Source organism: Macrobrachium nipponense, chromosome 18 (genome assembly GCF_015104395.2).
Source record: "Macrobrachium nipponense isolate FS-2020 chromosome 18, ASM1510439v2, whole genome shotgun sequence".
In the NCBI taxonomy this organism is placed as follows: Eukaryota; Metazoa; Arthropoda; class Malacostraca; order Decapoda; family Palaemonidae; genus Macrobrachium; species Macrobrachium nipponense.
The window spans coordinates 50,048,839-50,063,366 of record NC_087211.1 but is presented as its reverse complement, the minus strand read 5'-3'; the positions used below and the strand labels follow the sequence as shown (position 1 = coordinate 50,063,366).

The 14,528-nt window shown below is 37.1% G+C and overlaps 1 protein-coding gene across 2 annotated transcripts; it reads left to right on the top strand.

Annotated features, from left to right (window-relative positions):
• The first annotated feature begins 1,473 nt into the window (after nt 1-1,473).
• LOC135197041 (putative lysozyme-like protein) lies at nt 1,474-14,065 on the top strand. 2 transcript variants are annotated; one of them, XM_064223977.1, is made up of 4 exons: nt 1,474-1,528; nt 11,397-12,689; nt 12,957-13,127; nt 13,459-14,065. In XM_064223977.1, exons 2-3 carry the CDS (start codon nt 11,397-11,399, stop codon nt 13,083-13,085), a joined length of 1,422 nt encoding a protein of 473 aa, XP_064080047.1. In that variant the 5' UTR covers nt 1,474-1,528; the 3' UTR covers nt 13,086-13,127; nt 13,459-14,065. The 2 variants fall into 2 exon arrangements, with proteins under 2 accessions (XP_064080047.1, XP_064080046.1); XM_064223976.1 differs by lacking the exon at nt 1,474-1,528 and adding an exon at nt 9,543-10,086.
• The last annotated feature ends 463 nt before the right edge of the window (nt 14,066-14,528 follow it).

The window sequence follows — 14,528 nt, the reverse complement described above, 5'->3', positions numbered from 1 at the left end:
TTCTTTCATTATGCCCTGTAAAGAAACTGCCAAGATCAAACTCATAAGATTTGGATTTTATTGTTGCTTTGTCTAAGTTTGCCATATGCAGGCAACTAAGAATGAATTTGAATCTGGTATTGCTTGCAATTAGAACATCATGCTCCTCTCCTGTTAAATCCAACCTTCTAACTTTGACAAAAGTGGAAAGTTTGCCATCAAGTTCTACGCAAAGTGCTAAGCATGATCTTGGATTGCCAACCATAAGGGTGCCTCAGCGGCGTGGTTGGTATGGTATTATCGTCCCACCTCGGTGTTCGCGGGTTTGATTTTCGGCCATTCCATTGAGGAGTGAGAGATGTGTATTTTTGGTGATAGAAGTTCACTCTCGACGTGGTTCGGAAGTCACGTAAAGCCGTTGGTCCCGTTGCTGAATAACCACTGGTTCCATGCAACGTAAAAGCACCATACAAACAAACAAAGTTGGAATTTCACTTCTGGTGTAAGAACAGATTGCTGTTCGTTGTGAGTACATCAAATGCAGTGTTTGTTACAGTGTGTCATTTTCTGTTTTAGTTGTCTTTGATAAAGGGATCTTCAAATTCTGCTGTTTTCCCTTTCTAAACATTTGATCATTTGCGTAGCTTAGTTGCACCAGTTATACATTCTACTGCTAGATCAAAACTGCTTAACAGTAGTCTGAATTTCCTCTTCGTTAAAAATATTGGTAGACGTACCCCTCGAATCGGAATAGTGCTACTTAAATTATGTGGTGTAGAGTCCTCCATTTCAGCATTATGGAAATAGAAATAGCATGTGTCATGTAACCCTTCCCTGAAAATTTTATATAGAATTTCCTAGTCTCTGATTTTGAAAAAGTCCTTCAGTTAACATCAGATACGTGAAAATAACTGCAGCTCTTCAACACTTACTTAAGTCGCACACGTGTATTAATGGTTTTTAAGTTTTCTGTAAAACATTGTGCCGCCTTTGTCTGTTCATCAGCCCTCGTATCTTACAAACTACTGAGGCTAGAGGGATGCAATTGCAAATTGGTTTGTTGCTCATCCACGCCGAGTCATCAAACATTCCAAACTGCTGCCATCTATCCTCGGTACTTTTTATTTTGTTTATGGTTAAAAGCAGCCATAACCTTACTTCTGGAGCGCTATAGGTACCAACAACTGGCCACCACCACAAATGATCAGGAACACCACTACATGATCTTTGACAAGGAAATGGAAATTCCTTCTTTGGGTGGAGCTGACTTCAGTGTATTTGAAAGAAGTACATGTATTCTGAAGGGCTCCGCATGGAGATATCGTTTTCTTGGATTAACCTTTTTCTATTTTACTGTGCAATATCTAAAAGAGTGTTTACACAGCAGAATGGTGAGATAACATGAAAGGTTTACCGAGCTAACTTCAGAAATTTAACCATCTTACTCTCATGTTTTTATAAACCATCTTACTCTCATGTTTTTATATTCATTTCAGAAGGGCTGTTACTGTAAACATGTCGCCCCGCGGAGCAATGTGTAATTACTGAGGTAAGTAGACTGAGTTTATACAAGACAATTTGTAGCAGAAATTAGCAATTTAATCTGTCTTAATGGGTTACATATATATAAATTATCCAAGAGCTCACTTGTGCATCGTTACGTTACCGAACATACATTGGCTGCCAGTGCCAGGCTCCAAAGTATAACGGACAACATAGCCTATACCCTATGCTTTTGATATCACCTCCAGAAAGTTATCTTTGATTGAGTTGAATCTAAAGTCAGAATACATGTTCCGATGTCGATATAGTCTGTGCATAATAAAGTAGCCCTTATTCATGTTAAAGTCAAATTACCCACTTTGGGATCCATTGGGATAGATTAAGGGAAGGTTAAGTTAGGATGCACCTTTGCAGAAATAGACTGGCCGCGTTGATAGGCCTAACCGACGCATCTCTTCTATACATTTACCGAAATTAATTTTGCAAATTTGTTGTTTACTGTTTTTTTAGCAATAATTAGTTCCATGTATAATGTTTTGAGAAAACTAATTTTTTGTGTGTAGTTTTTCAATAGTCACGCATAAAAAATAAATGAATAATTTTTATTACATCTAAAAATGTCCGTTTTCTGAATCGGTTAAACCAAAAGTTAATTATTTTTTTTTAGGTTTTTAGAATATTAATCCGGGAGCTTTTTTAGTTGCACTTCCTATTAACTGCACCGAAGCTTTAAAATTGTCAAAGTATTAATCTCCGCATAATTTCATGAAGTTTATCTATATCAGCAAGAATGTAAATTCTTGTTATATAAGCAAAAATAAATAAGAACAGTAGGAAAATTACGACGTTTTTGAAATATACTTTCATTTTATTTTTTAGGCCAAATTTTAAATTTTCTTTGATTATGGAATAGTTACTTTGAATGTGAAAATATTGCATTCATTTTCAGTATCGAGATATATATACAAAATAAATTAAATTTAATAATTTCGTAATTACAACCTCACATAGCTTAATTATAGCCTATTCGTTTGGCACAATCTGGAGGGTATGATTACACCTACTTGACCATCAAATAATGTCCAATCGTGTTTGACCATCAAATAATGTCCAATCGTGTTTGACCATCAAATAATGTTTAGCTACAATTAAATGTATATTTCCCTCATGCAGGAGAGGGAGAAGAAGGCTTCCTATGGTATCGTGAGGTTTAGTGAGCAAGACAGGTACCGATTATTTATTTACTTGTTGTTTGAGATTAAGCTGGTCTTGTGCCAGCACGGGCTCTTTTTACGTTGTTGTTTGAGATTAAGCCGGCCTTGTGCCAGCACGGGATCTTGTTCCTATTTTTACAGATAAGCTCAGGTTATAAAGAGGTGTGCGGACGGATCTGTAGTACGCGACCTACACTGACACAAAAATGACACGATCCGACCCGGATTTGTGTTTCTTGACATGCTAACTTATATGAATTATATTTGCTACACTGGGTTAACTTATATGAATGAAATGTCGGCGGATAAGACACGTGAGGTAGAACGCGGACAAGAAAACTTTTATCTATACATTTAAGCAAAAAACGTTGTCCTTACAAATACATTTAAGTAAAAAGGGACGGACTGGGACTATATTTTGGGCTAGGACTTTTGATGTTAAAGATGGAGCTAAATAGAAGTGGGGAGGTATAACTTGAAATGAAAGTATACATTTGATGGGAAACAGGCTACAACGCGCGCGCACACATACACAGATATATATATATATATATATATATATATATATATATATATATATATATATATATTATTATATAATAATAATAATAATAATAATAATAAAAGGAGCCCATAAAAACACCAACATATAGAGAGAGAAATGCTATATTTCAGAGACTGCTGAAGAGGGAGACAGCAGTCTCTAAAATATAGTATTTCTCTCTCTCTCTATTTTGGTGTTTTATGGGCTCCTTTTATTAGATGGAATTCTGTTACAACAGAACATTTTTACCAGTCATATATATATATATATATATATATATATATATATTATATATATATATATATATATATATATATAATAGTGATGGGTTGGATAAACGGCTCTGGAAAGAATAAAACACATGCAGGCATAACTAAAGGAATTACTTTGATTTTAGATTATCAAAATTTTCTTTAATAGTTCACTTTTGGATGCAGCTTTGTCAATTATTAAATCATTATCGAGAAACAGTAAATATCCCTCTCTATTGTCATTAGCGTAAACTCCTGAAGGTGTTCCTGTGAGAATCGCTTCTTAGACGATTTTTTATGAAGTTTAAGGTAGAAAAACTTCTCTCACAGGAAACTTGAGTAACTGACAAGTTACTCAAGATAGATACTTGTAATCTAGACCAATTAAATGATAAGCATCAGTTAACAAGTTGTACCTACTGAGTATCTGGTAACAGCAGACTGGACAATCCTTACATGATGAACATTTGGTTGCAATTGTCTCATGACTGTCTTCGTTTAAATAAGACTCGTGTTCATCCTCATCACTCATATCTTTAACGTTGTAATTTTCCAAGGGTGCATTTTTCCATTTTTCCCAGTGTGTAGCTAGACTCCTTAATTCCAACTTCAAGTTTTCAGCTGTTGCCCGGCTGTCGAACTTAAGCAATGCCTTACTGAGTTCTTTAAATAAAGACTCATACTCTTCAATGTTACTGTTCTTCAACTGATCAAAATTTCTCGGGTCTAGAATCGATAAATCGTTGTCAAGAGACCCATGAGAAAGAAATCAATTGCTGAGGCTCTGTGTGACTGTCCAATATTGGATATATACCTTAACTTCATAAGCCATCTCTGCTTCACTCAGCCTTTCATCATAAGCCTTCTCAATAATTTCACCATTTACTCAGATTCTTATAGTGCACTCATGGCCATTCAGCAGTATAACCCTAAACATCCAATTGTTCAACGTATTCAAGAATGGTTATATAGGCTTGCTTCCAAATTCAAATCTGTCCAGTTTTGCTGGGTTCCTTCCCATGTGGGTATTTCTGGTAACGAACTTGCTGACCATGAAGCAAGAGATGTCATTAATAAAGAAGACATTCTCTTCCACCATATTCCTTCCACTGACATAAAATGGACTATTCGTTCATATGTTAAAAATAAATGGCAAGCACATTGGTCGTCTCCCCATCTGACCAACAATAAAAAGTACAAGAAGATCCGACAAAGTATTGAACATTGGCCCTCTGGTTTCCAACAAAATCGTAGGGTAGAAACTGTATTATGTCGTCTAAGAATTGGCCATACTCGATTGACCCACCGATTCCTGTTGGAGGGGGTACCTGCACCAGTCTGTATGCAGTGTGACTCTCCTCTTACTGTGGAACACATTATATGCCATTGCCATAAGTATTCTGTGGCACGACAGAGACATGGGTTAGTGGGCAGGGATATAGTAGAACTGCTTGGTCCGGATGTAGCTGTTAATAGAATTGTTGGATTCCTTAGAGACATTAACCTTTTTAATGAAATTTAATATTGACCGCCCGGTATGTTGCAAAGTGTAGTGTATACACTAAAGTTGTTTATATAAGAATACTTATATGAATATGATTATGTGTATGGTATATGTATGTATAAGTTTTTTACTCTTGCTTGCATTCACGAAATGCGAAGTTATAATTTTTATGACGGACATCCGTTTTTATCATAATTTTAAAATTGCTTGTATTTATTTAGTTTATAAAATCATCAACATAAATATTCATGTCAAACCAGTTTCATTATAGCGCTGAATAATCCCTATGGATTCCAGTGCTTGGCTTCAAGCCTAAATTTCATATTCCATTCCATAAGCCTTCTCGCCAGGCATCGTTTTCTTCTTTCTAACTTTTCAGTGGAATTTCTGTCTGCACCGCCAACTCCAAATCTGCGCTCTCTTCATCTTCTAGCTGTTCATTAGCCCAACAAACAAAATGATCTGCTGCCACCTTACTACCTCCAAAATCTCTGTGTATTTTATCTTGACTCTCTTTAGTAGTAGCAACCATTCTGTACGCAGAGAGAATATCCATTCTGTTTGTTTGCAAATATTTCGAAAGAGGAGTAGTCTGCTCAAATATACGAAGAAATATTTGAGCAGTCAGTTTGGTTTCAATTTTGAGTAGTGATTCAATGTATGCTTTGGCTTTGCTGCGAACATCTGATTTCATATTTTCATGTTCTTGTATGGTAACCAAAGTTAGCAGAACATCTGTGTATAGGGCATTATCAGGCTTGCCAAAGTTTCCAAATATTTTTCTTAAAGCATCATCTTTAGCCCACCAGCGAGTTTCTCCGATAGGAGAGAGGCGTTGATGGCGAGAACCTTTGTTTTCATTCACAATTCACAACTGCAACAAGTCTTTCATGACTAACATCTGTGACATACCTAAGAACAACAGCACACTGGTCCTGCGAGGTAATATCATGTGTTGTATCAATCTGCACAGAGAACATTCTAGCTTTACGAACTTCATTTGCAATGGATTCCTGAATAATCTGCTGAATTGTACTTAAAATATTATTAACAGCGGTCTTAGACAAAAAGCTTACAAAAGAACCTCTGCCCTTTGACTTGGTTTGCTGCATTCTTTTGCTCTTTTCCAAACATTCAGTTAAGTGGTCTCTTATGCATATATCATATTTTCCCAGGAGAATTATCAGTTCTAAAAAGTTACCATGGTCAATGCTTGGATCATCCAATGTATAACAGGCTTCTGACTATGTACCCCTATAACTAAGCCCCCCTCTTCCCAATGATTTTAACTACATCAATTATTCTTTGCAATACCATACGCCTCTTTCTAACTTGTTCCCTAAGTAGTGATATTTGTTTGCCACCTAACAAATTCCTTGTATCTGATTCAGAAGCTCTTAAGAAAATATGCCTCTGCACAGTGCTTGTGCGAAGAGCTTTGCTCGTGTAGCTCCACTCGTTGATGGACATGCTTCCAATCGTTCATTCCGCTAATAAATATATTCTTGTCAGAAGTATTAGCAAAAACAATACAGATGTAGCAATATAACATGTGACTTTCTTCACTGTATGAAAGCCATTTCCTATTTGTACCATCCTTACAGTGAATTTTTTTGTAATATTGGATTTGTTGATGGTTGCTTTGGGTGAAATTTGAAAAATTATGGATAATCCCTACTGAACAGTGTTTTTTTTATTATATTAATCTATTATATAATTATGTGTGTCTGTATAATCACAGAATTCTGACTGTTGCCCAACCAGTAAGCAATAATGAAATGGAAAAGATGGCATATTGTATACTGGCTGATGGTTAATGAACGATAGCTTACAGAAAATGTTGATAAAATTATCGGAACAACCATTTAAAGGGACATTTCAAGATTACTCTCTTCCAATGGCTGCATTAAGGTGTGCTGGCGATGAGATTCATGTCCCGCCTCCCCACTCTCCCTCCTATTTTTCTCTCTCTCTCTTTCTGTGTTTTCTATCCAATTCTATTCTCTTTGTTCCCTTATTCTTCAGATTATTAAGTTTTCTTTCTAACTTTTTTTTTTTTTAATTTATAATTTTTTTTTACCATAGACCGGCCCAATGGGAAAAGTCCCATTTCTCCAAATGGCCAGTCCGTCGCTTTCAAAAAGCGTTGTCCTTACAGTATGTGCACAACAGTAGCGTTAGGAAGATCATCCATTTTACTATATAGTTTTGGAATAGCATCCAAAAGGGATTTAGAAATGATAGCCGAGTGATCAACGTCGACTGTTGATCTAATAGCTAAGTCAGAGGGTCACGTAAAGCCCACGTTCGAATCCTGGTCGAGGCAGTTACACGTCACATATTTCCCTAACATGTAAATTGTTATTCTCAAGACAGCAGATTGGGTATTATAAGCTTTCTCTCTCTCTCTCTCTCTCTTGGTGTGTTTAGCACTGTTATCTGACAGATTCTTAAAGATTACGGAAATGGCCAGAGACTCAAGTTTTGTCTAGGCCTTCGAAATGAACTCATAGCATTTTCGATCTTATTATCCCTAAGGTTAAGGTTCATAGTGTTGACAATAAACAAGGAACAGTGAGTTCCGCATTCCACATGAACATTCGCAATATCCCTTGGTAACTTTCATATTTTTCGCGAATATTTCAATATATTTCAACCTTTCGGGAACTGGTGCGTGAACTCATAACAGAATATAAACCAAACAGCTAATTTCTTAACCTGGCTCCGTGTTTGACCTCTGATAGCCTCGGGCAGGTTGACCCATAACCTGAGAGTTCAACCAGGAACAATTTACGCGAGGAATCTTTCCTAACGGTCCCTGATAAATCGATCAGGGAAGTGGGCTGCCGAGGATTTGTCCCTCCACGGAAAAATAAGTCATTATAAGTGTGTGGAATGCAGGTCAGCGATCGTGTCTTACCAACAGAACCTGCGGCTTTGTAGCATCGATAACAATAAAAGAACTGAAGAAATTATTATTCAGTTAATTATTTGGAAGACATCAGTGCTAAAACAATGAAGAAACTTTAGGCTACAGAAGTTGTTTAGAACTTTTACTGTCATAATTCACTTCTAAAAGTAATTGTCTCCCGTGAGATCACGGAAGAGCAGAATACTCTTTACAAACGTCACGACCGTTTCTTGTTAATAGAAGTCATAAACTTTATATATGTGTGTGGAGAGTATATAAATTAAACCGTTTTTTCTTAAAATTGGACGGCTCCGTCTGAAATAACAGCACAACAATCTGCCATATTTACAACTGAACTGCTAATGGTGTGGAATTTTCTAGAACTATCTCTTTCCACATCTCGGAAACTCTACTTTTGATGTTGGACACAAAGGCCTTAATTCCTGTCTAGATCTTACCTGCCTCCTTATCGTCATGATAATTTTTTATTAACGAAAATTTCTTCGACACTCACTGCGCACATTTACACTTTGGCTTCTGTATACAGTATTTTCCTGACCTTTTGTATATACCCTGCTAACGGTTTTTGTGTGCTGTCGCCTCTTCGCGTATCCTACCATCTTCCATTTTGGTTACTCCCATTTAGGGTACTTACATAAATCAACCTAATGTTCTTCCGCAATCCGCATTAACACTGGTTGTTCAATTTTTACCATTTAATCTACTCCCATGACCTTCAGTCATATACATACATACACACACACACACATATGTATATATATATATATATATATATTATATATATATATATCATTGCTACAAAAAGCTAAAGACTATAATTGTATACATCCTGACGGATTGCGGACTTATTTCTAAGCAATTGTCGAAGGAATGATACTTAGCGCATTTCAAAATCTTTTGGTACTGAGAGATATTTATATGAATCACGTGTCATATTTATTATAATCATGTATATATGTATGTATATGAACAGACTAGTGTATCTGTTTGAGAGTCGCAATGGTGTACTATGTATGCCAATGTATCTGTGTGTAGGCTACTATGTTTGTGTGTTTGAGAGAGCCTCAGTGATGTATTTAGGTATGTATGTATGCAGGCTATGTCTGTGTGTTTTATAGAGAGCCACTATGATGTATGTATGTAAGTAGGCCTATATGTGTTTGAGAGACCCACAGTGATTTCTGTATATGGGTCTATGTGTCTGCGTGTTTGAGAGAGCCACAGTGACCCCTTAGCTTGTCGTTTTGATAATTATGTCACAATTAAAAGACCTTAACTCCGAAATTAAATTCAAATGAAGGAACTCCAACTTACAGTGAGGATAATGGAACTCACTCACATTGGGTTGAGTGAGATTCAGCCTTGCTGTTTCAATTACACATATTGGTAAGAGCGACTTATTGTAGAACGTGCGTTAGATATGTTAGACAGCCAAACGGGATGAACTGTTAACTTTACTATTTCCTAATATTTTCCACGTATTTACTACTGAAAGTCGTAAATTCCGAAATTGACGATTAAGGAAAATGAAACAGAAAACTTCCTAAAATATTTGCAGGATTTAGAGCTCATTGCATGTGGTCGTTTTAAGAGTGAAAATTATATATATAAAGTGAACCAAAACCATATTACAGTATATTTGCACCGAAGAAGTAAACAAGATCGCATAACTCAGGTTCGTTTGGAGAACATTTAGGCTATATAGCCTAAGGCCAGCATGGACCCTCGAGAGACCATTTATCTGTTATGAAGATGGGCCTAACCATTACCTCACTTTTACTCCTCTTACGGTCGGTCCCTCGAGATTCGGGAATCGTCAAGTAAAAGTGATTTGGTGAAAGGGACCAACTAAAGAAGTGAAAATTCGTTTTCATTCGGCGACAAATTTCGATTCGAGGATTCGATAACTTTTATCAATTTGACTCCGCAGCAATTTTGGATTAGACGCAAATCGTTAGACTGCCTGATCTAAAACTGTTAATAAGACAGTTAAAAGAAGGGAAAATGAAATCTGGCAACTCCTGACGGAAAGGCGGAGTCAGAAGGATACGCAGCCCCCTTCTGGCCCTACAAATTCACCTCGTTTCCCACCTGGATGCGCAGAGGTCACCGGTCTTCCCTTGGAGTCAAGTCAGGCACTGCACTCTGTCCTTGTCAAGGTAAGTGTCTGTGAAAAGGTATATACTTGTACTCATTTACGCAATTTATATATATATAATCTATATAGATATAATATATATATATATATAGATATATATTATATATATATATCTATGATATACTGCATATATATAAATGTATAACAATGAGATAAAAGGCCAATAAAACACCATTTTAACGTTGCAACCATAAATTCCGAGCACTTCCTTCTGCGCTCATGATCACTGGTAAAATATGGACATAGGGTGTCTACAAGAGTCTACTTATATACAAATGTATCAGGCACAATGGAAAACATAATAATCATCCTGAAGTAAGACGCACTCTGGCTCTTTGGTGAAGACCATCATGAAACTATATATATATATATATATATATATATATATATATATATATATATATATATATATATATATAATATATATATATATACATATATATATATATATATATATATATATATATAATGTGTGTCGTTTTATAACTAAAGTTATTCTGATGATTTCTGAATGTACTAGACCACGGTTGCCAATTAGTAAACTGTAATTGTACTCTCTCCTTAGGAAAACAATGTTTTGTGTATAATGCACTGTATGACTTACAGTATGTTATTAACTTTTCTTTGATGCCTATGTACACAAATATGCAAACTTGCACACACGCCCATTATATATATATATATATATATATATATATATAATATATATATACATACATACATATGTGTGTGTGTAAACTCGCACACACGCCCATTATTATGCATATATATATATATATATATATATATATATATATATATATATATATATATATTTATTTATGTAGGATCTGTTAAATAATGTTTCCAATGGAAAATAATGTTTGTTGATTTCCAATTGCCTAATAGGAATAACTATTATAACTGTGCTATTACATAATCATTTAATCTAATTAATTCACCATAGAGTGCATGATGAGCACTTTTTACCCTCTTGCATCCATTATTGTCCCTGCCCTTAAACCGTACCTTTCTTCTCACTTTCACCACTTATCAATGCAGAGGCTGATATATTTATAATGTAATTTGTGGAGTGGTGAATTTGAGCACGCAAATGACACTACCTGGTCCTAAGCCCATGTCCACATTTACATTTACTGAAATGATTTTACAAGCTTTGCCCTTTACTCCTGTTAATATTAACTGCTTAAAAATATACAAATATGTTTATTGCATATATATATATATATATATATATATATATATTGTTACATGGCCATTAACATCTTAAAGAATTGCAGTATTGTTAAACTATGACTATCTTCATTCCAGATGAGGCTCGCTACACTAGTGACGGTGGCATTAGTGTTGATCATAGCTCCGACGAAGGGCACTCTCGACTTGCTGCTGAAGAAGAAGATCGCCGAATCTGCCAAGGTAGACCTCCTCAAGACCTCTAGCTTTACTCCCGTCAGCAACTTCAAGGATTATTACGTCTTGGGAGGGCTTCTGGGCCAGTCCGGTTACCTACCACCGACTCAAAGCAGTGGTAGCTCGTCCTTTGGCAGTGTTCCTGGGGGCACAACCAGCTTAAGCCTTGGAGGTACAGGTAGCATAGGTGGTAGTGTGAGTATTGGGTCGGTTTCCACAAGTGGTGGCATCGCTTCAACAGGCGGTTTCTCTTCCACCAGTGGTGGCATCGCTTCAACAAGCGGTTTCTCTTCCACCAGCCAAGGAAGCGGCAATGTTGGCATTGCTTCAGGAGGAAATAACTTTGGTTTCACTTCCATCAGTCAAGGAGGCGGCAATGCTGGCATTGTCTCAGGAGGAAACAATTTTGGTTTCACTTCCACCGGCCAGGGAAGCGGCGTAGGCGTAACTACCTCTAATTCCGGCAGTCAGGGGGGCATCATTGATGTGAGCATCGGAAGTCAAGTTGACCTAACAGTTCCTAACGATGGTATAGGTGATGCCGGCATTACCGCGATCGTTGGAAGCACTGGATCTTCGGTCAGTGTCAGTGGCGACTCCATCAGCAGTTCTGGTGGATTCGGGGCCATAGGCTCAGGCGGCGGCGTTGTCATCAGCGGTAGCGGAGGTAACATCGGAGGGGGCCTCGTAAGTCTTATTGACGGTGGTGTCACAGGGGTAGGAGGAGGGATAGCCGTTTGCCCAGATGTCACAGTGCCTGTAGTGGAAGAAGCAGTCATGACCCAGTACGTTACCGAATACGTCACAGTCCCGCAGCCAATCGCAAACTACGTCGTCACTACCGTTCCCATCGTCAAGCCTCTGTATGTGACTCAGACCGTCCCATTCACTGTGACCGAAATCAACGAAACAGGATACTGTACGACCACTCGCCTCTTCTATCAGACAGAATCGCTTCCCAGTGCGAAGATTGTGCCACTGACACAGGGCTTGACCGAAACCGAAGTCTTTGAAAGAACGAGAACGATTACGAACACTCTCACACAGACGTCAGTCGTCACTCAAGTCCAGACTCAGATAAGAACCGTTTTCACAACTGTTGTAGGACACACTCGCACGATAACTCGTGTGTCAACAACCACGGAATACGTTACCAACACTGTGACATCGCAGTACAATATAAGGAGTACAACTGTAAGTAAAATTTAGCTTTTTTAATTTTTTTAATTGATAAAGAGACGGGATATTTTCGGTGACTAGTCAAGTGTGAGGATACATTTATTCTGAATGGAATTATATTTTAAAAAATTAAACGAGCTTTCGATCTGAGTAATATGAAAGACCAACTGGATTAGCAAGTACAAAATGTATGCAGTTAAAACAGGAAAAGAAAAACTACATTCTTAGGTATAATGTTCACAAAGTTCATAATTCAAACTATACACACCTCTTCCATATCAGGTTGCCGGAGTGGGCGTCCCAGTGTGGATTACAAGCAATACAGAAGTCTGGCTACCTGTCACCCGCACTAGAACCCTAAATAAAACCAGCTACCAGACTGTCTGGAAGTCTTGTGGTGGTTACTACTAAGAGGAAACCTCGACCATGACCTTGGCAACCTGTAGGAAAACGGTACGCAATTCATTTTTTATTTTCTTTCTGTAGTTCTCTTTACCTCCGCTCCGGACAAGTCAATTGTTTTTTAGTGGGCTTGTTCCATATGAATAGATTTCGTCTTCCGAATAATAATAATTTTGGTATTCTTAAATATAGCTCAGTATCTCTTAAGGATGTGAATTGTTACCATAAAAGAATTTGTTTTGCAATAGGAGGATAAATATATAAAAGATGTCGCGATAATTGTATTCTAGCATGCAATGTTTTGGTGTCACAGAGTTGGCTGTTCACCTGACCTCTTTGTGAACATAAAACGCTAATACGTTCGTTGTCGTCTTACCAACAGGTGTGACCTAGGCTTGGCGGCTCCGAGAATTGCACCCTTTTCCTCCAGCAACCTTCTGACCTTTGAATTGCGTCGAATCTTTTTTGATGATGACGAAAAAACTAGATACCACTTATTTCTTACTCTTCTATGAAGTACAAGACGAAGTCCAAGTTTTCAACAGCTTTCGAAATTGCACGCATATATCACTTTCAGGTTATCAGCCCATTATTTTGATATTTATCTTTATGTATACAGAAGATGTTGAAAGATGATGTATGACACACATCTCCTGGTCTTGTTTAAACGCAATAGTTTGGCACACTACAAGATTTTATCCTGTGCTGTAACAGTTTCCTGCTGTGTGTAAGGAGTCAGATTTCATACCATTTCAACCCAAGAAGACAAACGAGAGTAGTACAACACAAACCCATGTCACATTAGTTCTAGATTCATTGATTTCTCGTCTTTTCATCTTCGGATTTTCTATTTATTGATGTAACTATTGACTTCTTTTTCTCTAATCAATGGTGATTAGTATCCCAGTTATTAGATGTAAGGAAACATTTTTTTGTAACTTGTATATACTGTATGTATCTGTTATGTCATTACGTAATGAAGAGAATAAGGGACAAAATTTTTCTTTTAATTTAAAAAGATCCATTTACTTGTATTGCAACAAGATTATTAACCTAAGAAGTATTAGGATGACAAAGGCAGACCATATAATTAAATGGATATATTGTCCATCAAGAGAGTGGGAAACAATGCAGGCACTGATTAATAGTGTGAATGTCACAAGGCGGACTTCCCCCAGTCTAACAAAATGGCTTTATGAAACGACTTTCAATCTAAAATAGAAGATTCCTCTAGCCACTCAGGGGACCTTAACGAAATACTCTGTCGAAAGCATCTAACAGCCAGGTATAGGCTTCCACTGAGGAGTAGAGATATGTATTTCTGGTGATATAAGTTCACTCTCGACGTGGTTTGGAAGTCCCGTTGCCGAATAACCTCTGGTTCCATGCAACGTAAAAGCACCATACAAAAACCTTACATGAATATGAAAACAAAACACTGGATTCGGTAAA

Coding starts and splice junctions, on each gene's coding strand:
- LOC135197041 (XM_064223977.1), top strand. CDS start 11,397: ATGAGGCTCGCTACACTAGTGACGGTGGCATTAGTGTTGATCATAGCT. Junction 12,690..12,956: donor ACAATATAAGGAGTACAACT/GTAAGTAAAATT, acceptor CTTCCATATCAG/GTTGCCGGAGTGGGCGTCCC.